This window comes from Hydra vulgaris, chromosome 04, assembly GCF_038396675.1.
Source record: "Hydra vulgaris chromosome 04, alternate assembly HydraT2T_AEP".
Classification (NCBI taxonomy): Eukaryota; Metazoa; Cnidaria; class Hydrozoa; order Anthoathecata; family Hydridae; genus Hydra; species Hydra vulgaris.
In genome coordinates this window covers 14,154,148-14,180,806 of record NC_088923.1, presented here as the reverse complement: position 1 = coordinate 14,180,806, position 26,659 = coordinate 14,154,148, and the positions used below count along the sequence as shown (strand labels likewise).

General features: G+C 27.3%; 1 protein-coding gene across 8 annotated transcripts in view; it reads left to right on the top strand.

Annotated features, from left to right (window-relative positions):
• The window catches only part of LOC100214834 (uncharacterized), a 65,913-nt gene that overhangs the window by 5,809 nt on the left and 33,445 nt on the right, over positions 1-26,659 (top strand). For 4 of the 8 annotated variants that reach the window (XR_010638049.1, XM_065795518.1, XM_065795511.1 and 1 more), the window contains exons 2-7: positions 1,505-1,744; positions 2,304-2,615; positions 4,602-4,760; positions 5,222-8,167; positions 10,195-20,613; positions 20,689-24,405. Coding sequence is in view for 7 of the 8 variants with exons in the window: in XM_065795518.1 (XP_065651590.1) it covers positions 1,505-1,744; positions 2,304-2,615; positions 4,602-4,760; positions 5,222-8,167; positions 10,195-20,613; positions 20,689-24,405 (17,793 nt within the window). In the remaining variant the exon portion in view is untranslated. The remainder of the gene's footprint in view (positions 1-1,504; positions 1,745-2,303; positions 2,616-4,601; positions 4,761-5,221; positions 8,168-10,194; positions 20,614-20,688; positions 24,406-26,659) is intronic. The other 4 variants (XM_065795514.1, XM_065795515.1, XM_065795516.1 and 1 more) reach the window with 4 other exon arrangements.

The window sequence follows — 26,659 nt, the reverse complement described above, 5'->3', positions numbered from 1 at the left end:
GTTTATTCTGTAGTTTCAGTTTTCAAGAATTTTTAAACTTTTCAAATACTTGAAACCTAATGTTGGTACCTAAAGGAATTAAAAATTTGAGAGGTTGCTTTAAGTAGAATGTCAAATATCATAACATCAGAATCTGCTGCTGTGTTCTTTTTTCTTATATTTATAAGCATGCACTTATGTTTTTTTATTTATAATAAACATTTATTAACAAGTTATATCAGGTAGTAGTAACAGTATCGAAGTCACCCAACTAAATTTATTTGAAATGGGAAATTCCGGATTAAAATTGAAATTGTGAATAAAACGGAAATTGTGAATAAAGGAATATTACTGAAAATCTCAAAAGTAGGATAAGATTGTAATTAGCAATAAGTGACTAATATTGAAATAATTAAAAGTTGAATAATGTTGAAAATAAGGAAAATTATTATGATTAAGTTTTTTTTTAATTATTAGACCGCCTGTTCAAACCAAACTCTCAGTTGATGTAGCAGCACTCCTTGCATGTTCTACCTATTAGTCTGTCAATGTAGCAACACTGCTCGTATGTTAATTAGAATATGTTGATTAGACATCATTTTTTGCAACAGTTAATTTTTGATACTACTCTGCTTTTTCTGTTTTCAATAATGGTTTGCATTTGTGAATTTCAAAATAGATACTTTTTGACATTAATCATAAAATTATAATTTTGAACTTAATCATTAAAATTGGTTTCTGTCAGTTGATTTTTTTACTCTAACCATTTTTTCTAGCAGTTAATTTCTAATGCTATTCTGCTTTTGAGCTATATCATAGAAAGTTTTACTGAATATAAAAAAAAGCACACTTTCTTTCTTTAACAAGCTGATTTTTAATACTGATATTACTATTTAATACTATTAATACTGCTATTCAAGAGTCACCTATAACTAGCTGATTTAAGTTTGTACAAACATACAAGTTTATTATTAAAAATTGAATAAGCTGATGGAAAAGAAAAGATAATGTTAAATGAATTATGCATTGTTAAACTTAATATTAACTCTAGTTATTATTTTTAATAATAATGTTTTGGTATTTTTTTAATATGATTTTTGAGTCATTTATATATATATATATATAGTAATATATATATAGTAATATATATATATATATATATATATATATATATATATATATATATATATATATATATATATATATATATACATATATATATATATATATATATATATATATATATATATATATATTTATATATATATATATATATATATATAAATATATATATATATATATCTATATATATATATATGTGTGTGTGTGTGTGTGTGTGTGTGTGTGTGTGTGTGTGTGTGTGTGTGTGGGTGAGTGTGAGTGTGTGTGTGCGTATAAATTTCTGCAACTGATTTATATTAAAAAATTTGTTTTCAAATCATGTTTGCACTAACATTAGGTGGAAAATATTGTCATACTTCATATAAACTTTTTTTTCTTAATTTATATAATCTTTGATCTGTAGGAGATCGAGTTGAAGCATATTACTCTTGTCCAAACAATAAATTGATTAAAAAGAACTCACACAACGCTTTTTACACACTACGACAAAAATCCATATACACAGAAGACAAATGCATTACCACATGTTGCATTGATCTCCAATGCCAAGAGATATTTTTTGAAAATTGGAGATGTTTTCATGGTTACTATGAGTACAATGAAAATAATATTTTGGAAGCTAAAGTGGTGGAAAAGAAATCAGGTATTGGTGAGACACTGACAGTTGTCTTTAACATGTGCTTAAGAAAATGTTTAAGAGTTTCTTAAGATATTTGAATTTAAGTGGATTAACGCAATTTTGAAAACCATTGTGATACTTATTCGAGTTTGTATTAAAACATGAATTGTGTTATAACATATATATATAAAATTTTGTAATTATATACATGATCATGTAAAACAAACAATATTAAATGAAATTTAATTTTAATTACACAGTTTATTTTTACATTTCTTAAGAAGCCCTCAGTTAAACATTTTTTATTTCTTGAATCATCAGTTAAACATTTTCAAAATACCAGCAGTTATGCATGATTAAAAGCATTGCAAATTGATAAAAATCCTTTAAAACTTTTTTTATCACGGCACAACTATGTTGGAGCTAATATATAGCGCATACTAAGGACAACTGTGTGGAAACCTATTAAGCTACCAGGAAAGAATGATTAATGTAATTTTAAAATACATTTTCACAAAAAATATTTTAAGCAAATTAATTAAATTGAATGAATACTTTAAAAAATTTAAATTTATTTTTTCAGCAACTAAAGAGTTTGGAAAATCAAGTTTAACTATTGGATTAAACAAAGGTTGTTTTATAAGCCCAACAATTTATTTTGCTCGCTTACATGATGGTACCAAATCTGGTAGCTTTACAAAACATGCTAAAATACACTCAATGGGCAGTTGCATTGAAAAATGTTGCAAACTTAATGATTGCAATGTAGCTATATTATATAAAAGGGATTGTTTTAGTGTGAAATGCCACTCAGAAGATGCATGTCAATGGGAAAGTGATGCTCATGACAGCAGACTAGCTTATGTAAAAAGAAATTTGAGTTCGAGCAATTCTGGTAGGTATTTTATTCTTTAAATTTGTATAAACTATAAATTAAAAATAAGTTATATAAGTTTATTTTCAATATAAAAAGTTTATATTGAAATAAATTAATATGAAAAAATAAATAACAAATACTTAAATAAAATATGTAAAGAATAAGCAATTAAATGTTTAAATTAAATTTATAAAATAATTAAAAATGCAAATATAATAAAATAAGTTTAAGAACTTTATAGAAATAAAAAAACTTTAAATGTTTTAATTAGTATAAAATATAAAATTTATCATAATTATTTAGAAAAATTATTTAGTTAAAAGAATTTAAAATATAAATGTTGTATTGACTTTTTTTTATCTTTTGACTTAAAAATAAATAATTATGATTTTAATTATAACTAAAAAAAACTCAAAAAACAATAAAAGCTGATTGTTGTGTTTTTAGAGAAAGGATGGGGCTAAATGTTTAGAGGGTTATGTTGTACTTCTATGCTCTATTTTTATTATCTATTGCTCCACACTTGTGTGGTTTGAACTGGATTTAAATATGCTATATTATTATCTAAATGTGATATTAAGGAAGAATCAAAACAATTTTTTACAAACAAGTGTCAGATTATTAACAACCAAATACTGTTTTATCAATCAGGACTGAATTATTTTATTGTGATACCTTCACTAGAAAGATCATCTAAAGTTTAAGAGCTTCTCTTACTCCTACCCACAATGAAATTGGGGGTTTTATAACAGTTTTCTTTCTCTACTGTAATTTACCATAAAAATGGCTAAGGAGCTTTACCTGCGTCATATAATCAGAAGTAATAATAATGGACAGGCATGATGTGGCTAAATCTCTAAAACACACTTGTTGTTGTGCTCTTTACATCATTACCTATAGTCTAACATTAGTAGTAATATACAGATTAAATAATATTAAAAAGTAATGAATAATTTTTCTAAAACTTTTAAAAGGTCTGTAAGCTTTAAGAAGTTTCCATTATTTGAATATATATAGGACATAAAAGAGAATATCAAGCCAATTAAAATTGATGCAATTTCTGTATGTTGCAAAAATGAACATTTAATCTGGCAGACCAATGGTATTAGATTCAGAGCATTTAAAGCAGCTAATTAAAAGCAATTTAAGATTCGCTACACATTGCTCAAACTTGGATGCGTTCTATAAAGTACCACTTGCGTAATTTGGAAAGACCTCCAAGTTTGGTGTTTGGATCTGACACAAACTGAATGCCAGTCAGCTAGATCAACAAACAGATACCTGCATGAGTTTCTTGTCTTTGTAACCGCATTTAACTTAGTTAACCATGCCATCACCATAAATGAGAAGTGGGTACTCTAAATAACCCAAATCAGGAAGAAACATCAGTTTGGCTAAAAGTCATTGGCTCATTTACTCTACTTCCCTGACTTTGCACATAATTTTATTTTTTCTGATCACCAAGCAGTAGTTTGTGAAATGAATGATTCAACAACTAGGAGACGCTTTGACAGCACTTCAATGATGTTTATTCTTTCTCTAAGTTGTGGTAAGAGATCATAGATAGTTATGACGCATGTATTGTTGAAGAGTTTCTAGGGAGTTACAAATTAATTTTTTTTTTAAAGTTGCCTATTACTTTTGAGCTAACCAAATAGTAGCTTGCAAACTGTTTAAAAATTTTTTTTGTTTTACTCAGCTGAAAAATTGTTTTGTCATCAAGCTGGTTTGATTATTTATAACTAAGAATAAAAAAATTAAAATAGTTGATTTCAATCAACTTTCCTTTTTTAAATTATTTAAGTTATTTTTTTTTACTTCACCACTATATTAAAAATATTGTTGTAAATTATTAATTAAAAAATATTATTAAAAATATAGAAAATAGAATGATTACAATTATATAGTGTACAGTGTACATTTACATACATTTGTAGCACTATTTTTTTTTTCATATCAACTTAAATTGCTTATATTTATACCCTTCCAATTTGTTTGCTACAGGTATTTCTGATACAAAACATAGAATCATTCATTCACATCCTCATTATAAACACATTTTACACATAAAGAATGAAGATAGTCATACTATAGTTAAAAGACCTGTGAAAGCATATGGCATGAATAAAGAATCACCAGTTTCAAAATTTGATATTGAAGAAGGTATATATTTTTATATTATGTAATATCTTAATTGTAATTTTTAAAAATATATAAAGATACTAAAAAGTATATTTTGCATGCACACTTCTTTATTATATGTTATGAATAGGATCTCCAACCTGTATTTAGCAATTCTCCATTCTATATCATCGAGTTGTTCTCCACAAAATACAAAATGAAATGCACTACATGTTGAATTAAAACAGAAGCTTAAAAGATAGTGATTAATTTATTTCTAGACTTTTCTTTTTTCTTTTTGAACAACTAAAAATTCTTTCATTTTTTAACTTGTGGAGAATGAGCACAAAAATGATAATAAAAAACAATTATACAACTTTTTAATAAAAAAAATATTTCAAAGTTAAAATTAAAGTTTATAAATTTATAAATTTAAGTTAATATAAAATTTATGAGATGTAAAAAGTATTTATATTATTTGAAATTTTTTTAATTTTGTTCAGATGACGTTTTGGAACCTCAACTAAAAGAAGATAACTTTTTTCCCAGTCCTCTCCTTAAAGAATTTCAAAAAAACATTAACTTTACAAATATTACTCATGTCCATGAAAATGATGGAGTTGATGAAATTCAGTTAAAGCAATTTCACAATTTATTAACTCAGAAAACTGCTGGTTTGGCACTTTTAAAAGAGTTTCATAAATTTTCAAAGCTTCATAAAAAAGATTCAAAGAATGACAATCTTGATGATAACAATCCAGAGCAATACAAATTTGAGAACTTTTTAAAAGATTTGCGTTCTTCTAATTTTAATGCCACAGTCGAAAAATGGAAAAGTGAACACCTCTTTCAAAATAAAACAAAACTCAAAAATCTGTTAACAAACTTAAGAACTTCAGAAGAGATAAGCATTTTGTACTTGCTTAGTCGGCTTCATGCTTACCAAAGAGCACAATCTTTAGATAATATTAAAAGTAAAGTTGCTGAGAAAGTTACTCATTACAATCAAAATGCAGAATATCAACGTTTATTTTACAATTCAAAGAAACCAGTTGAAATGGAATATCATGTAAATAAGAAATTTCATACTAATGAAGATTTACATGCTGTTAATGGAATATCCAAAAGTCACATTGGCAAAAAGCTGAATTTTGATAAAAATAATAATTTTGATGTAGAAAATAATCCATCTGATTACATTGAATTACTTAACGTTTTAAAAGAACTTGAAAACACAAGTTTAAAACAAAAAAAAAAAGAAAAAAAATTAACCAGTCAAAACCAAAATGACTTGAATAAATCACAACAAAAAAGTATTAATAACAGTAAAATTTTAGCAGAGTTACAGAAAATTATCTCAAGTCTATCTTCAGATATTGAGATATCTGACAGAAGCAAAAAAATAACCAATAGCCTACTAAATCTCTCATTAAAAAGTTCATCAAAACAAAATCAAGCCATGCCTATTGTGTTTTTTAATTTGGAAAATGACCAATTAAATAGAGACACAACTTTGAAACTTCAAAGCATAAATTCTAAACAAAAAAACAAGAAACACAGAGTATCCCATCCAAATCAAGAAAAAAAAGCTCAGGACTATGGTTATTATACTAAAAGGTATGTGAAGTTAAACACACCAGTCATTTATATAAATAACAGATTGCAGGAAAAAGTTAATTATACTGAAAACACAGTTATCTCAAGCAATTCAGTTAAGAACAACCAATTAAGCAGTGGTTTCCATCGCTCTGACAAATTAGATGTATCAAAAACACCAGTTATATTTATCAATAGAATAATGCAAAACCAAAATAAAAATATTCTAAATAACAAAGCTAATTTTCCCATAGCAACTACACTCGCAAATACAAATTTAATAGAAAAGCAAGAAAGTCAAAGTAGTTTGGTACACTATGATACAAAACCTTCAGCTGTTATTTTTTTAAATGACCCTGAAGAAAAGTTAAAAAGTCTTTATGAATCTAAATTAAACTCTGAAGATAGTTTACAAGCTGGTATACATTCTCAATACATAAATGATGTTGAGAACAATGATTTTAAAAAGGTGTCAACGATAAAAGGTTTTCTGCAAGCATCAACTGATAACTATGGTAATATTAATCCACAGGCAACAGAATATAAAATTCAGGCATTGAATAGTGTAGTTATGCCAACTAATGAAACGTTTCAAGATATAAAATCAAATAACAATAACTTGCAAAATGACGCTAAAGGGTACTCAGACTTACAACCTGAAATCAATAGTGGATTAAATAGAGATCTTTTTCCTGAGAAAAAAATCATTAGCAATTTAAAACAAAAAACATACTTTCAACATTTGGCACCAAGTGGGGAAAATATGTTAGAAAAAAGTTTAGAAAGTAAAAAAATTGATGGCATTATGCAAGACAAAATATCACTAAATAAGTATGATGGAGATGCAAGAGTAGAAACTGGATCATCTCTAAATAGAAATGATGGAGATATAGAAGAAAAAACACAATCAACTTTAGATAAATATAATGAAAGTAAAAAAGAAGAAACACTATTACCATATGAAGACTCAGAGGTTAAAAAATTATCATTATTAAACCTTGAACTAAAATCTAACGCACGGTTTAATGATGAAAGCAAGAGTGCAGATGACCAAAAAACAAAAGAAATGAGAATTCTAATTTATAATAAAAATAATGGAATACTTGACACACATCTGCAAGAGAATGAAAGACAAGTGGTGAGTAAACAAGCACAAAACAATAAAGATGTAGACAACATAGATTCAAACGAAATAACTTTTTACACAGGCGCATATAAAGAAAAAAATAAAAATGCACCTAACGAAATTCGTATACATCCAGATTCAAATAATAGCTTAGAGTTTATTGCTACAAGCAATGTTGATCAAAGTCAACAATTAGAAAACAATGTTGATGTAAGCAAGCATTTAGAAACAAATAATACTGAAGTGAATATAGAATCAAAAAGTCAGTTGTTGTCATACAACAAAACAAAATTTGAAAAACAAAATAGTCAGAACATTTTTTATCAATCACCAAAAGAGTCATCAAATTATGACAAAAAAGATGAAAATGTAACTTTTGATAATGATTCACAGTATATCAGTTTTGTCCTTGAAAGTATTAAAGATAAGTTTCCTAAAGATGGTGATATGCAATCAAAATTAACCCAAACACTTTTATCTCCTTTTGAATCAAAAAATAAAAGCGTCGAAGTTGTTGATAAAGAAATAAAATACATTGACAAAGAAATAAATGAAGTTGATAAGGAAATAAAATATTTAAATTCAAATAATGAAAGTTTGAAGTTGATAAATGAAAACTATGCTGAAGATTATGGGTATAGAATAAAGGAAGGGAAGAATGAAACTCCTGTAATATTCATTAAACAGGAAGATAAAGAATTACCTAATGAAAAAGAAACTTCTGCAGGTATACCTCAATCCTATATATATATATATATATATATATATATATATATATATATATATATATATATATATATATATATATATATATATATATATATATATATATATATATATATATATATGTATATATATATATATATATATATATACACACATATATATATATATATATACATATATATATATATATATATATATATATATATATATATATATATATATATATACATATATATATATATATATCGATATATAAATATATATACATATATATATATATTTATATATATATATATATGTATATATATATGTATATATATATGTATATATATATATGTATATATATATATATATATGTATATATATATATATATATATATATATATATATATATATATATATATATATATATATATATATATATATATATATATATATATATATATATATATATTAGGGTGGTGCTCAAAGATGTCTTTTTTCACCCTTTATATGGGTTTTATATAGTAAAATAACAGTAACGCTAAACTAAAGAAGTTAAATTTTAAAACAAAACTTTAGGGAGTGCCCCTTAAAAGATTTAAAGGACAAAATATCATCAAATAAAAAAGTATATTATCCTAGAAAAGTTTTTCAACGGTATACTTTTATACAAGTTTTTTTGACAATATTTTTTTTTCAATTGTGTGTATATAAATTAGTAGAAAATCACTTAACAAAAATTTTTCATTTAACGCAGTGTTTCATCAAGTAAGATGACAGAGATGTTTGAATTCTGTCATCACTATTACTCACTCACTTTTTTGTATCACTCTGTCATCTTTTTTTTCTCAAATTAAATCAAATATACTCTGAAAACACAATTCATAGATAGAGAAATAGTAACTCATTAGTATATCAAATAATTAAACTAATCTAAACTTAACATTATATTTAATAGTTAAAAGGTCAACACAATATTTAGTGCAATATTTAATAAATTAATTTAAAATAATACAATTAATGACTAATTGTACTAATACTTGTAACTAATAAGTGTGTACCATTTATATGAATTCCTTATTGTTTAGTTTTAGAGTTGATAATAAGGTATAGATGTGAAGGAAAAAAAAAAATTTATAATACTTTCTTTATATAGGCAAAATAAAAATTTCTTTCTTCGTGGACAACAGTATTAACAAACAGTGTAATAGTGTTAATTGTTAATTTACTGTATAGTTCATCATTTATGCTAACCATTCAAGCAACACTTTGTTTTAGAAATATAACATTCTCACAACTTTGTGCACATACGGTCTTCAAAACCATGTTTTGGTATAAAATACTGAAATAGACATTCATTGATGGTTCTATTTTGAAAATGTCCTCAGGAAATATAAAAACTATTTTTGAAATTTTGTGATATAGCATGATAAGAAAAAATCATACTTATCAGTTAATTATAATATACAACACAATTTAGCCATTCAATTTCAATTAATAATACAAACTTAATTCAAATAATTGAATAATACATCACTTGTTTAATAAAGTAAACTAAAACTTAATTATCTCAATACTTTTAAACTTTATTTCTTGCATCACTTTGTTGAAAGTTTTTTTAAATTTGCATACTACACAATTGTATGGTATGTTGGAATAGATATATTAGAAGTTTCTTTCAGACAAGATTTTGATCTATGAATGCATTAAAACTAAATTTAATGCACGATTTTGACATTTTTTATACTGTATGAATTTATTGTATAAACTCCATGTTAGTGCAGCTAAGCAAACTTGATTGTTATGATTTAATACAAAAACTCACATTTCTTTCTTGTTATTTTTTTTATAATCAAAGTGCAAAGTCTGACATCTTATCAGACTTTGCACTTTACATTAAATAACAGTATATTATTAATTACAATATAGAACAAAAATACAAATTAAGTTTAAAAAAAAAACAAAACAATTGATGTTATTTTAACTTTAGTAATCTTCACACATTTGTAGTTTAAATAAATATTTAATGTTATTTTCCATTTACAGATTTATACTCAAGATTGCTGCGTCGCGGAAAAATAGTTTCTGGTAAAAAAAATGCATCAGTATGGCTGACAAAAAAAAATGATAAAGAAGTCAAGTTAACAAGAAAAAAATTTCAAAGTTTACAGAGTAAGCACACAGAAAAAGAAATAATCCAACATAAAACATCTCTGAACAAATCAAGTCAAAAAACAATTAACAAATACGAGTTTAAAGAATTAAATAAAAACCAACCTAATTCCCATTCCACAAGTTTTTCTAAGTTTGAAGATAAAAATAAATTGAATTTATATGCTACTCCAGGACTATATTTGAAACCAAGTTCAGAGTTCAAGACCAATAATAACCTTTTTCTTAATAATTTAAATGGAACCAATCTACCACAAATTTTAAAAAGTGTGACATATTTAAAAGGCACTACAATATCTTTGTCAGCTTCAACCAAAAAAATTTATAAATATGCTACTGATGTTATGGGAGATTTTATCGAAGCTCTATTTAAGAATGTAACTACGGCCCATATTTCCAATTTGAAGGTCAATCTATCTGACACTGAAAATATTGTTTTGTTTAAAAACTTGAATAATTTTGGATTGCTTATCATAAATATTGCAGACAGGCTTCATAAAAATAAAGCTATTGATAAAAATGCAGTGTGGAAATACATGAAAGCATTTGGTGTAAGAGATAATGAAATAAACATCGCATTAAGTTTGTCACAAAAAAGCTTTTTTCTAAATATAGCAAGAAAAGATTTGATTGTAAAAAGTTTAATTCGTGTTGGGCAGAGTGCTATTGTTGAAGCAAAAGAGTTGTTCACTCCGGTTAAGTTAAAAGAAAATAAACTGAAGGACATTCCACTTGTTTTAGGAGATATTACTAACTTTACGCTAATAAAACAAGAAAAAGATTTTCTAGAGCATTACAAAGAAGAGCCATCTCACCAAGGCAGTGGAAAATTTATTTCTCAAAGTATTAATGCTACCTTAACTAATTCCTCTCTTGATTTTTTTAACAAGTCCGGATTTCAATTGAAAAATATATCAGAAGGAAATATGAGTATTTATTTTAAAAATAACTCAATGTCATTAGAGAGTAAAAAACACAATAAAAATATAAACAATGTGGTCAACGCCACTACTTTTCCACCAAATATACAGAGTGAAATAGTTCTTCAAGCAACTAATAGAGATAAGCAAAAAAAAGTAACAGAACTTTACCATTTAAACAACAAAGAAATAAAAACTATCAAACATGTGATAAAATCTCTTCGTAATCTTCAATTTGCTACTAAAAAAACAGCATACACATTGGCAAGTAATAAGACAGTTCAAGTGAGCAAGTTGGTGTTATATTTAAAGCTTCGTGGAGTAAGTGCAAAAAAAATTAACTTAATTAAGAATCTGCTACAGAAAAAGTATAAGAATAAGAAAGAAAAACTTTCTGATGTAATGAGTTTGATTCAAATAGGAAGAGATGCAGGAAAAATGGCTATTCGGCTTGAAGAAAAATTGACAAACTTACTGAATAAATTGAACCAACAAACTCCAACAAAAAATCCTAAAAAACCATTTAAAAATAATTATGAGTTATCCAGCAAAATAATCAACACACAAAATCAAACTCATGGGTTTTATGATAACAAACATGTTAATATTCATGAAAACTTTATATACAATGGCAGTTCATTTGGTGGATTTGGAAGCAACCATATAAGTTCAAAAAATACTTTGAAGTTTAAAGAAATCTCATTGTTATATCCTTTTATTATCAATGTTTCGAATCCTACACACGGTAGTAACACCAGTTTGGAAAATGTAAACATTTATCAATATTTTACAAATAATGGAAGTTCATTTGGAGGTCTTGGAAGTAACAATGTAAAATCAAGTAAAAATATAAAATCAAATGGGAGCAGCTCACTATTAAATCATATTTTAAATTTTAGTTTAATTTCTTCTCTTGCCAATAAAACAAGTTTAAAAAATGGTAATACTTTTTTGAATTTTACACACAACAGTAGTTTATTAGTATCAAGTGCTAGTAGAGAAAACATAAACGCAAGTGAAAAAGATCATGTAAAATTACATGCAAACAACTCATTAGCAAGCTCTTTGTTTCATGTTATTCCTCCGTCTGTAAGTAATAAAAGTTTGGAAAATGTAAACATAGAATATTTTGAAAATAATAGTTCATACAATAATATAAAAACAAATGCAAACAGTAATACATTGCTAAAAGTTAATAGTGTTTTATTAAATCCTTTTTTGTACAAAAATTCAAGTCTTTTCAAGGCACTTTTTAGTAATACAAGTTTAAAGAATACGAATAATCAGGAATTTAAACATAATGGGAGTTCAGTTGGAGGACCTGTAAGCAACAATGTAAAGTTTAGTGAAAATGGTTTTGCAAAAATAAGCAGCTTCTCAGCAAATAATTTTTTTCACAATTTTTCAAAGTTTACATCTGTTAGTATGACGAGTTCAGAGAATATGAGCATTGTTTCCAATTTTACACATAATGGCAGTTCACTTAGAGAAGTAAAAGGAAACAACTTAAAACAAAGTTTAAGCAAAAATGCTACAGACTCAATTGAAGGTAAGGAGACAGGAAAAAAGATGGAGGACAAGAGTATAAAAGGTAAGCAGATGGTAGATAAAAAGATGAAAGGTAAAAAGACACAAGGTAAGAAAATTAAAGGTTTTGACAAGTTTGATTACCACGCAATGAAAAACAAGCTTTTAAATACTGGAGATATTATCCCGTCAATAAAAATATTCGATGGACGGAATAAAATCAAAATTAAAAGGCTGCAAGAATTAAACAGACTCATTCATAAACTCCTCAGAAATGCAGAATGTAAGTCTAAAAAACACTGTAATTTAAAATCTAAATTAACTAAAGAAAATAAGTCCCACCACAAGCATTTAAAAACATCATTAAGAAATGCAACTTATTTTGATAAATTTCTAATCGGTGGAAATAAAAGCATATATGCTGATCAATCAATTAAAAATAAGTTTTTGTTTAACAAAGATGTTGCTAAATCTGATAGAAAATTCTCTTCGATAGACAAAATTAAAAAAAAAGAAAAAGAGCCCAAAAAAAAAGGGTTTGTAAACAACCAAACAGAAATATACGGAGAGATTATACCAAAGGAATCAAGTTTAGTGTCTTTGAGTGCATTGAAAAGTTTGGTGTCTTTGAATGCATCGAAAATAAACAAACAAAAAGTTTTGTATAATAAAACTCAACAAGTTAAAAAGCAGCAAAACCAAATTAAAATAAAAGTGAAACAAAACAAAATAGAAACTAAATTAGAAATGAATCGGATAAACCAAACTAAAACTAATACAAAAATAAACCAAAAGAACCAGACTGAAAGTGAAAGAAATGGGAATAAAAGAAATGCGCAAACTCAAGAATATTCTCCAAATAACTTGGAACAAGTTTTGCTAAATTTAAACAAGAAAGTTAACAAATTATACACTGAAATTGCGATTCCTAAGCTAAAAGAAAAATTAGCAGCAGGATACAATCGACCAACATTAGAGAACAAAATCAACACAATTCCTCCATTACCTTATGTAAGTTATCATAACAATGTTGAACCAAATAATGCTGAAGGTACAATGTGCCAACATGGCCCGACTTTATATTCTACTTCACTTTTTGGGGGAGCAGTTGCAGGTAAAATACTACACTACAAGGAGCTAATAAGTACTAGTCAGTGTTTGAAGCTTTGCTGTTCTTTATTTGGATGCAATGTTGCTTTAGTAGTGAGAAGTACATGCTACCTGATAAAATGTCGTAAATCAAGATTATGTGAACCAATACATTTAGCAAATAATCCCGACATTCATGTTACATTCTTTTATAAAGGCTTGCATGATAATGAAGTGTCTGTTGCCAGTAGAAGATCAGAAGCTGTTTTAGGAGATGCAGATTTGCATCAAATAAAAGACAATGATGAAAGACTTTCTAGTAATGATGAAAGACTTTCTTTTGATACTTCCAAAGAAAACAGAGTAAATTTGAAACAAAATTTTGCAAATGTTGAGCCTGGCAATCTTTTTAACCTATCCAAAGTACAAGAGAAAAACCTTTATGAGTTACTTACTGATTCAAACATGACTAATCTACATAATGATCATAAAACTTATACCTATGAGAATAATACATATAAGGGGAGAATAAATGATGAACAAATTCCAAAGTACACAAATGATACTTCTCAAAATATATCAAAAACAAAAATCAACAACAAACTTAGTTTTGTAAAATCAACCCAAGATTTTCAATCACGTAAATCAAATTCTGATCCAAATTTTAAAAATGAACCAAGTAAAATCCAGATGTTAGATGATTACATTTTACAGAAAACAGAGTTACCAAACACAAAGTTAGTATATGCGAAACTGAACAATTCTAATAGTTTTAGTCGTGATAACTTGTCATTTCATACTTTTGAAAATCAAAGTAAAGACACACTAAGTAATGTCAATTTGTTTGAAGTCAATAGTAATGTTTCTTTATTAAATGGTTTATCTGACCAAAAAGAAAGAGTCACCCTTTTTAGAAAAACCAATGTGACTGCAACAGGGAGTGGTAACAACTTTTTAGAAGTAATTAAACCTAAAAGATTTGAGAGTCCTGATCAAACAGGTTTAAAACAGATTTATGAGCAGATCAATGGTTCAAATTTTTCGGAAGTTAAAAATGCAAACTTAAGGTCTGAAGGGACAATGGAAAATAAAGTGAAAGAAGAAATGAATAGTATTTTAACTTTGATGAAATGGAATTTTACAAACAGTTTTATAAAAGATGTGCTCCAATTGAATAATTTAACACATAAAAGTAAGGCAATCCAACAAGAGAAAAATAGACAAGTGCCAATTATAAAAGAAAAAGAAAAAGAAAGTGGATTTAATACATCAGGTTCCTCACAAGATTCTCAGCAAATTTTTCCATCAACCCTCGTCAGTAACTTCTCTCAAAAAAACATAATTAATGTAAATAATGATGAAGATTTTGAAATAAAAGATCACCCTATAAATTTTAGGAAAAGTTCACACAATCCAAAAATGTTTAGTGATCGCAAAGAAGGCTTATTTACAGAGTTTCAACGTAAAACTTTAACCAGTCACTTAATTTCATACAACTTATCTAATAATCTCAACAATAGCAGGGATAATGATTTCAATAACAACTCCATTCCAGTGGTTGATGTAAGAATTGAGAATAAAGATTTACAAATGGAAAATAATGATATAAAAACAAAGCATCCAATTGAACATGAAAGTTACACTCCTTTAAACTTTTCAAGTGTAGCATTAATGAATAATAACATAAGTTTAAATAATACATCAGATAAAACAATTTCAAATGCATACTCTTTGAAATGGAACAATACTCATAATTTGATTAAAAATATTTTAGAAACAATTAAAAATGAAAGCAAATTCAAAGAAAATCAAAAATTAAAAGTTGTCATAAATAAGCTTTTGGAATTGGAAAGACATAAAAAGACGGATGAACAAAGTAATTTTTCTGGCTCTGATTTAGAAGAGCACGAAGAAGAAAAAGGGACTAAGATAGATGACGATGAATTAAAATACGAAGATGAAGATGAAAATGAAGAAAAGAATGATATAGTTTCCAGTGAATTCAAAAACAATTCAGATAATTTAAATCACAGCACCATATTGAACAGAAGTAAGAGTTTCATTGGTGTTATGAACAACAGTTTAGAAACTAATCCATCTACAAATAATTTAACTGTAAAAAATTTTAAAGAATTTAGTTCACATGTTTTACATGTAATCGATCTCATTAATCTTGAGAATGAACGAGTTTCACATTTTTTATCCAAGAAAAAAATTCTTTTGTTTAATAAGACTCTTAGTTATTTGAGAAACGCTTTACTTGCCATCAAAAATGAACCTTTCAATAAAAAAACTTTTGAGGAGGCAGATCATGTTATACAACTAGTGAAGAAAACTCAGGAACTTATTGAAAGTCATGATAAATTTGAAAAAGAACAAGAGCTTCCTATTGACACAATTTCAAAGACAAAAAATGCCTCAGAAGGTTTCATTGTATCAAACTTTGATGCTAAAAACATTGAAACACATATTAAAGTGTTAAATCCAGACCTGAGTCAGGTGGGAATTCTAATTCCTAATCCAGTTTTTGAAGAAAAAAATAATTACAGCCAACCTAATCCAGTTTTTGAAGAAAAAAATGATTATAGCCAACCTAATCCAGTTTTTGAAGAAAAAAATAACTACAGCCAACCTAATCCAGTTTTTGAAGAAAAAAATGATTATAGCCAACCTAAGAATGTTGAAGCAAAACAAAAATCTGTTTATTATGCCGAAAATTCAAAGAATAAAAGTTTAGCAGTTTTAAAAAACTTGAAAAACTTGCAGGTTAAAAAAGTAAATCTGGTCAACAAGGATTTTGATCTTTATGTTGTAAGTGTAGAGAAAAATGCATCAAACTTTTACAATCAAAGTAATCTTATACCATCTGCTAAACAGTCTATTGTTACCACAAACAAGAAATATATGTCCAAAAAGAAGAGTAAATTGAAAAAAAATCCATATCCTAAAATCCAGAATATAAAGAAAAAAATCCAGTACATAAAGAAAAAAAAGACTAAAAGTAAATCACAACTTTACTTTCAAAAGCACAATATAAAAACCATTCATGTTACTAATAGAAAGAAGCAACCAATTAAAGAAGTCACAGAAAATCGCCATGGCTACAAATATCATAATAAAGATGACAATCATTTAAGTAGTTATAAAAGAAAAAAAAGAAAACACAAGTTGAAAAAAAATGACAAATCAAAAAAAAAAGTTAAAGCTAAATTAGATTTACCTTGGAACAACAACTTTCAGAGAGAAAAAATGGTTGAAACTTTTCTACATGGACAATCTTTGAACAGTCTTGAGTCATCAGCTAAACTCTATCATCCTGATTTGATTGTAGAAGAAACTGACAAAATTATAAATAACATTGATGAAGAAGTAAAAAAAATCAAAATGAAAGGCAATGAAAAGTCTTTAGAAGATAAAGAAATTTTAGACGAAGATGAGAATCTTCAAAAGGAAATTAGAAAACAAAAAGAAAATTTATACAGCATGTATCCAATTAAAGAAGAAGAATCAGATAAGAGTTCATATCACAACAATACTTTTATCAGCTCTCCAAATGTGTTGAGTAAACACCTGTATAATTCAATATCTAATGACAATGCTAAAATAAATAGTGATACAAACAGTTCAGTTAATAGTGATGATGAATTTATTACTGTTGAGTTACAACCACTTAACTCCACTAAAAATCAATTTGTACCTAAATTCAATGTTAAATTTGAGCCTCTTGACGAAGAGAGTAAATTAAGTACAAATAAAGAAAGTGCTCAAATAATTCCTAGTTTCTTTAATGTAGGTAATTTAAATGGAAAACTAATAAATAATAACAAAATACATATAGGTATGAGTAGTAATAAGTTTGAAAAAGCAAGAAAACCAAGTAAGGCTAAACTCAATATACCATATGTTGCAAAATCAAAACAAAATATAACTCAAATGAACACAAAGCATGAGAGGCCATTTACTATGAATCAAGAGGCTTATCTTCAAGCGCTAATGCAACTTCCCTCAGAAGAAGTCAGCCCTCAATTAACTTTTTCTCCAAAGTATGATGAAAATAACAAAGAAGCAAATGAAGAAAAACCAATATTAGGCCCTGGCTATGCAAGTACATCAAGTGCAGTTCAGAGACACAGAAATTATTTTTCTGATAAATTATTTAAAAGTCCAAATGAACAAAAAGGTATTTTTGAAAAAGGAACGACACAGCATGCTTTTCATAATGTAAATAATAAAGAATCATTTGGACCAGAGGCTGGGTCACAGCCTGAGCATTGGTATAGAGAGCCAAAAGATTATTTTCAAACTAAAAATCAGCCTGAAAAATTGGGTAGAAATCATGGAAATAATAAGGATGAAAGTTCTTTTTTAGTCCCTCAAAATGTAAATTTTGGAGAGAAACATCAAAATAAACTTTTTTTAAACCAAAACTTGCAAGAAAAATATCTAGATTCAAACATTGAACACAGGCTACAGTTTCATGACCCACTTGTTAAGAAGTACCCACAATTTCACAACCCAAAGAGTATGGAAGTTATTTCTAATGAAGGCATACAAAATCCAATCTTTTTTGCTGATAATAATGCTATAAATGAATCAATTCAATTGCATTCAAATAAAGGTCTTACAAAATCAAGTCTTGAGAATGAAGACCTAATTAAATATGATTCAAAATTAGTAAATGAAAATGATTCAAAATCAATAGAGAAGAACCATTCTAACTTTGAAACGATTGAGGAAGAGCTGTCTGAAATCAAAATTAATACTTTGAATAAATCTACATATGATAACTCAGAAGGAATCCATGCTATCAACAACATGCTGTTGTTAGATTTAGTAAAAAAGTTGTCAGTATTTCAAGAACTTTCAGAATTCAATCCTGAAATAGCTCAGAGAATTGTTGAAAAAATTAGAAACAGCAAAAGCAGAGATGAAATTGTTAGTGCTATTAACAACATAGTACCTGATGTTAAGGAAGAAATACTTTTAAAAGATATAGTTGGAAACTACAAAAAGATTATCCATAATTATGAAACTGCTGATAAAAGTTTGAGTTTGGCAGACAACACTTCTTTTACTGGCCAAAACTTAACAGCAGTCAAAAATTTGACAAAAATGCTGCCTGTACTTCGAAGTGTATCTGGTGAGGCAGCTAATATTGTGCAAGATGTGGTGGATCTTCTAAATTCTAAAGAAAACAAAACAAAGAGCATCTTAAAAGTATCAGAAATTAATTCTGATCACAAAATAAATCACACAAAACCAAATATGACACTTTTAAAGTTTGTTGAAATTGTCAAAGTGGAAAAAAACTCTAGTGATAAAAATGCACAAGTAAAATCTGTATCTGACCTGTCCAATGCAGTAAACAGCTTACTTGAAAATGTATTTAAGTTTGTTGGAAATAAAAGTAACTTTACTAAGAAATATATTCCCAGTGCACAAGGAATCAAAAAGATGAGCTCAGAAGAGAATAAAACAGCAAAAGAAATGAACCAATCCAAACAAAGAATCATTAAGATAACAAATGAACTGAACGATTTGCTGGAGAAAGTGTTTGCCAACCCGTTACCATTTGAAAAGAAAGAGATATCAAAAAATCATTCAATAGAACAAAATTCAACAACCCCAAAGGTTTTTCAAAAAGAAAACCTTGAGACCAATCCTAAAATTGTATTGTATAATAGTAGCAAATCTTATAATGACTTGAATGAAGTTGCAGCTAATTTGCTAATAAGATTTAAGCCAACTTCTCAAACAAAGGTAAGCAATTATAAGATTTCTGAAACAATTGAAGAGAGAAAAAGTGAAAACAAGATATCAAATAATGGCTTGTATCCAATTCATTTAAAATCTTCCAAAATTATTCCAAAAGTAGAACTTGTGGAGGTTAAAAAAAATCTTTCTTTGTATTCCATTGAAGATAATAATATGCCTGACGAAAAAAGTAAACCAAATACTCCAGCTTCTATTTTAAAAATTGGGAATTTCGCAGGAGATACATTTAGTAGCTCTATACCAATTGAAACGCCTTACATTCAGCCAGTAAAAAATTCTAAAACAGGATTTTTTCATAACAAATATGTACAAGTAGTTGATATACCATTGCATGATGTCAATGATTTCAAGACTTCATTTAATGAGCCCAGTGATATGTCTAGTTTTTTAAAAACAGAGGAAACTAAGTTGACAAATAATTTTAAGAGTATACCAAGCAATAAAATGTTTTTAATGGATAAAAAACAGGGAGAATCTTTATTAGATACTTCCATGCACCTTCACGATGAAAACTATTTTCTGAAAAATAATCAAATGGGACATACAAAAAGTGAAATAGTGGAGGAAATAAATGAGAAAAAGGTAGCAAATACTATGCCTTCTTTTTCAAAAATAGTTCCCACAATAACTCCTTTAAAATCAATGGTTATGAGCAAATCTGGTGGAATCACTCTTCCTCGTAATTCTTACAAAAACCAAGCACAATCGCTTAAAGAGAAAAATGAAAAGGGGTTTTTTAGTGGCATTAAAACTGATAGTTTATTGAATAAACCTTATTTTAATAAATTTCGAAATTACAAGCCTAGGTCACAAAACAAGTTAAAAGAAAAGCTGAGCTTTATCAAAGCAACAATTGAAGATTTAAACAGCTTCCTGCATGATCTTTCTTATGAAAAAAAACATGAAAAATTAGGCGATAAAAAAAAAATCAAACATTTGAGAGCTGATGAAGACAAAAAGAAAGAAGCTAGTTTTAATCCAGGTAATTACTATAATATATTTTTTAGGAAAACTTTGAATAAATTAGATAATTCTTTTTTTATAAGTCCTTCTGTAGTGGTAGTTCATAATAAAAACAATTTAGGTAGCATGCATTCTGCAGAAGGTGTGTTGAAAGATTTATTTCAACATTTTTCGCCGGCTGATAGCCGTATAGGATCTGTATACAAAGATGTGTCTGGAGGAAGAAAAGATGAGCTACCAAAACCAAAACAACAAGTTGATCTTTCTCAAGAATCTTGTCATGTGCAGTCTGTTACGTTTAATAAAACAATCAAAGGAGGTTTACATGCTGGATTGTTTCAACCTGTATTTGAGATTCATAGCATGGGTGATTGTGTCTTAAACTGTTGCAGTGCAGAAAAATGCCACCTTGCGATGTATTATATGGACTTTTGCTACTTGGTAAAATGTAATGATGATGAAGCTTGCAGTCCTGTTCCACTCACCTCAATTTCAAATCAATCACCAATGTTGGTGAAAATCAGAAATGTGAATAATAACACAGTATCAAATCCGAAATCAGAAGTAACTGCTGCAATTGATGATTTAGTTTCTAAACTGTGGAAGTTAAAGTTAGATAAGCACGAATCAGAAGATGAACACATTTTCAATAAAGATACAATTACACAAGTTACTAACATAACATATATAAATGATTTGAAAAATAATTCCCAAATTTTTTCTCACAGCTATTCTAACACAACCACACCTAGGGTGCTCATAGATCCAATAAAAAATATTGAAACACCAGCTAATCTGGACTCAAAAGTGTATTCAAGAAGTGGCGCCAATGAAACAGAATTTTTTTACCATATTGAAAACAAAACAAAACATAGCAACGGTGTTTCAAATAAAGCAGCTAACATTGATATTAGTACTGATAGTACAAAACATATTGAAACAATTACAAATAATTCAAATAATGACATTAAAAGTAAAATAAAGTATGTTGAAGGTGACCTTACAAAATTAATCAACATTACCATGAATAGTTTGAATGTTATCAATGGATCTCAAGTGAAGACAACTTTTAAAGACGATAAAAACATTATTAAGACAAATGAAACTTTAGTTATAAATGAAAAAGTTTCCGAATTTTCTCCAAAAAATTTTAGCCATTTTTTTATGAGCGAAATTGAAAGTTTAGTGGCTGATGCTTTAACACATTTAATCAACCAAACAAATAAAGTTGCATTTGAAAACAAATTTAACCAAACAAACAATGTTGCATTTGAAAACAAAATCAACCAAACAAACAAAGTTATATTTGACACCAAAATCTTACATAACAAAACACTTTCAGATACAAAAAATGTAACAGAGAGAATAGTTGTTGCAAAGGATATTTTAAATAAGGAAGTTCAAAATACGAGTTTAGTTTTTGCAAACTTTATTCAGATTATGAACTCAACATCTGAAAAAATTCCAAACATAGTAAGTTTAAACAGTTCAAAACAAGATATAAATATCTCCAACCTTTTGCAAGCACTTAATGTAAGGGAAAATAACCAAGGAAAACATGTCACCCCAAAACATAAATTTATTAGAAATAATAAATTTGATTTTGGTTTTCAAAAATTTTTGTCACATAAAAAAGAAAATCCAAGTTTATTAACTAATTCTAACGAAACAAATGAAAATAATTTTTTGAATGCAAACTTGAAAGAAAAAGATAGAGTTGCATTATTATTTACAAAGCCAATTCTTCCACAAAAATCAATGACTCTTCTCAGTAGAAAATCCAAAACACTTTTATCATCAAATATAAATAAAACTTTTATAGATGCTACTATTTTACCAAATGCTGATTATAAAAATATGAAGATTGTTGACAGAATAACTGATGCTGTTAGTAATACATTAATGGAGAAAAATGAGTCTTTTAAATTGTTACCCAATATTCAATCTAAGATGTTTACCAACATACATAATTACAGTGATCTTGCACAAAGTTTTAACAACAGAAGCAGTGATGAGTTACGTTACACTGAACGCGGCCATAAACATATTTTAATTCCTAGTCCAGCCCAGACTCATTCTCAAAATAGCAATAGCTACAATATGTTGACTTGCTTATCAACAGATATAAAGACAGGAATGACATTAAAAGCAGGAACAGAATCAGGACACTTTATTTACAGAGATAAAGTTACAGATTTTGATGAATGTATACAGGAATGCTGTCGAGATGCTTCATGTGACATGGCAGTTTCAATTAATAAAAATTGTTATAGTTTATCTTGTGAAAACTTGGATGCGTGTTCAATTTTACCTGCTGAAGCAAATAGTGAGTTTGTTATTAAAATTGCTGATGTAAGAAAAGCTATGGCTAACGAAAATGAAAATGGACAATCTGAATCTGGAAAAGCATCTGAAGTTTCTGACATTTCTCCTGAAGTAATATCATTCTGCAAACACGGTGAAATATTATTGGATGTTACTCTAAAAGGTGGAAACGAGGCAGGAAAGTTCACTAGTCATGGTCATGTTTCAAGTTTATATGAATGCATCCAGCATTGTTGTGATGCATTATATTGTGATTTGGCCATTATAATAGCAAGTAACTGTTTTTCTGTGTATTGTCATAGTAGAGAGCTGTGTGAAACTTATCCTACAAGTAAAGATAATAAGTTGAACATCAAAGTAATTTACTTACACAGTAGAGAGAGAATTCCTTTTGATAAAGCAAAAAAAACTGATAAAGACACTCTTTATAAAGCCTTAAAGAAGTTGGATAAGGAATCAAATTTTGAAAATAAAGAAACTAAAGAATTAAGAGTTTCAGAATTACCAGTTACGACTTCCAATGAAGAAACAAAAAATGTTCAAATTACTAAAGTAATCTCTGAAGTGGAAGCTCCGGTTTTATCAACTACGCCTCCAATATCATCATTAGCAACTACAGAAGAAACTACAGTTAGTACCACATCGACTACAACACTATCTTCTACCACTTTGGCAATAGAAACAACAAATCAACCAGCCATCGATATCCAGATTGCTGACACTTCAACCACTGTAAAGCCATTGTTATCTCCACAAGATTTAATAACACTTATTCGTATTTTAAAATCTGAAAACACAGATGTTGCATTAAAACCAGCTCTAAACTATGAAAATGCTGCAAATAAAGCAATAATTTCACCTGATGATGTAACAAAATTGGTACGAATATTAGATCATCCTGTTAACACATTATTACATCCTTCATCAGCAACAACAGTGTCAGAAAGCATTCAGCATCCATCAACAGATTCAGATCACATACATGATATTCATAAAGCAGATGCAAATGCTCCAATCAAAGAGCAGTTAGTTAACAATATATCCATAACTAATGCAGACATACCTGTTCCAGCATTCTCTGATGTTAACAATAAACAAGATCAAGAGAAAAGTTATGAATTTGTAACTGGAAAAGCATCTAGCTTGCTAACCAATGAAACTGAATCTTCAGATGTATTACTAAAACTGGATGAATCAAATGGGCTTTTAAACAAAAGTAAATGTACACCTTATCAAGTGTTTGAAGATAAAACTTTATATGGTGGTTCCAAAGCTGGCAAGTTTTTTCATGAAAAAAATATACATTCTTTTGATAAGTGCATTGAAAAATGCTGCATTGTTCAGACATGTGATTTGGCCTTGATGATACAGAAGCTCTGTTTTTTAGTAACCTGTTATTCACGAGAATCATGTGATGTTAGTAATATGAAATCATCTCAATATCTTCCAAAGATTGCATACATAAGGATTGCACTAATGGATGTTGGTAAGTTGTTTAATTTTTTGTTGTATGTTACTGTTGTAGAAGTATTTTTCGCATATAGCTTTTTTAACATGTTTAAATTGACCATAAATCTGTATTATATAAAATCTTTTTACTATTTTAAAACATGCGTAAAACTTGATATTGTGTAAAATAACTTAAAATTGAATAAAGTTAGTTTTTTATTTATCTTTAAATATATGGGAAGCCATTGTGGTGTGGTAGTTAAGCACTTGCTTTGTAAGCAAAAGAAACTTGGTTCATACCCATCGCAAAAGCTTCATATAAAAAATACAACTTATTTTTAATTGTTTTAATTTTTATATTTTATTCTTATTATAAAGCTCTTTTGTATACTACAAGTTATCAAGTATGCTACAAATTATCAAGTATACTACAAGTTATTAAGTATACTACAAGCAGGGATACAGAGTCCCAAAAAGGATTTTGGATATGGCAGTCACAATAAGACTACTTTCTGTTTTTGGCATCTAGGAGCTCTAAAAATATAAAAAAGCTTATGGACTACTTTTGGGAAAAAAATTTAGACTTTTAGGTTAGAGGAAAAATTAATCTTTAAACCTGGAGTCCTTAAGTATAATGGCGCAGGGACTCCAGGACTCTGGTTATAAAAACAATAAATTATAGCAGATCATTAGTCAATTATAGCAGATCATTAGTCAAACAGCATGTTTAGAGCTTCTGGACACCAGAGACCAGGAAATAATAGAGATATAAAGCTGGAGTTCTTTTGGAACCCTGCATCCCTGACTACAAGCTATCAAGTATACTACAAGTTATCAAGTATACTACAAATTATCAGTTATTCTACAAGTCGTCAAGTATACTACAAATTATCAAATATACTACAAGTTATTAAGTATACTACAATTTACCAAGTATACTAAAAGTTGTAAAGTATATTACAAGTTATCAAATATGCTACAAGTTATCAAGTATACTACAAGTTATCAAGTTTCCTATAAGTTGTTAGTTATTGTGGATAAGATAACTATTGCACAGAAAAAATTTTAAAATTGTTTTAAATTATTGTATATACTTAATTATTTAATATACTTCCAAAAAATTTTGTAGTTCGCCGATCCGGTATATTTGTAGTCATATTTATCTGATTATTTCATAAAAGAAGCATAATATTCTTTGTGAAATAAAGCGTATTTTCATTCCCATACATTCATAATGTGACATGCAATAATTATTGGATTAAATTAAATTACTTTTGTTTGATTTAGAAGGTTATGGGTGCTAAAAAATGTTTACTACTTTTTTTGGCAGGAGCACACAGAACCAGTTGTTAAATTATTTGAAACCTACCACTGTATATATATATATATATATATATATATATATATATATATATATATATATATATATATATATATATACATATATATATATATATATATATATATATACACACATTTAAAAAAAAAAAAGTTTACATTTAAAAAAATAAAGATCATTTTAAAGACTGGAAAAAGTTTTAAAAAGTTTTTTTTAATTATTTGACTGACTGCCTACCATATCCTATTTAGCTGTACTCCCTTGCAGCAGCAAGCTATAAGGTAGTTGATGTAGCAACACTTTGTGCATGTTTTACAGTAAAAAAACAACTAATAAAACATTCAGTATGTTTTTAAAAACATTCAGAATGTTTTTAAAAACATTCTAGTCTATTAATTTGCAATTTTGTTGTTTTTAATTAGTTTCCTTTTAAAAAATAAATTTATTAAGTTGAATTAGTTTTGATTAAATTAATGCGTTTTTACATAATCTGACCTTAGTTTTGTTTAGTTCAGGTATTATCTTTTTCCAGATATTTCTGGAATTCCAGATATTTTTTTCAACGTTAGGTTTTTCTGGATATCCAGAACATTTTCCATACATACAAATTTAGGTGTATATTTTTGTAATATATTTGTTTTTTAAGTTTTTTTACTCATCGCTTATAGAAAAATTAAGAAAAGTTCGAAAAAAAAATAAAAAAGTTCAAAACAACTCAGCTAAAAGCAATATAAAAATACAAATAAGGAAAAACATATTCCAGATGTCATAGAGTAGTTAAGTGCCATTTTTTAACAAAATGGTGCAAAGGAAGTAAATTTCCCAGAAATTTGCAATTCTGGAAATTTTCTGGAAATTTTGGAAGTTCTGTAAACTTTCAAAAAAAGATGGGTTATTTTATATATAATGGGCAAATTAATTTATTATTTTACTGAATATTCAGATCAAATGT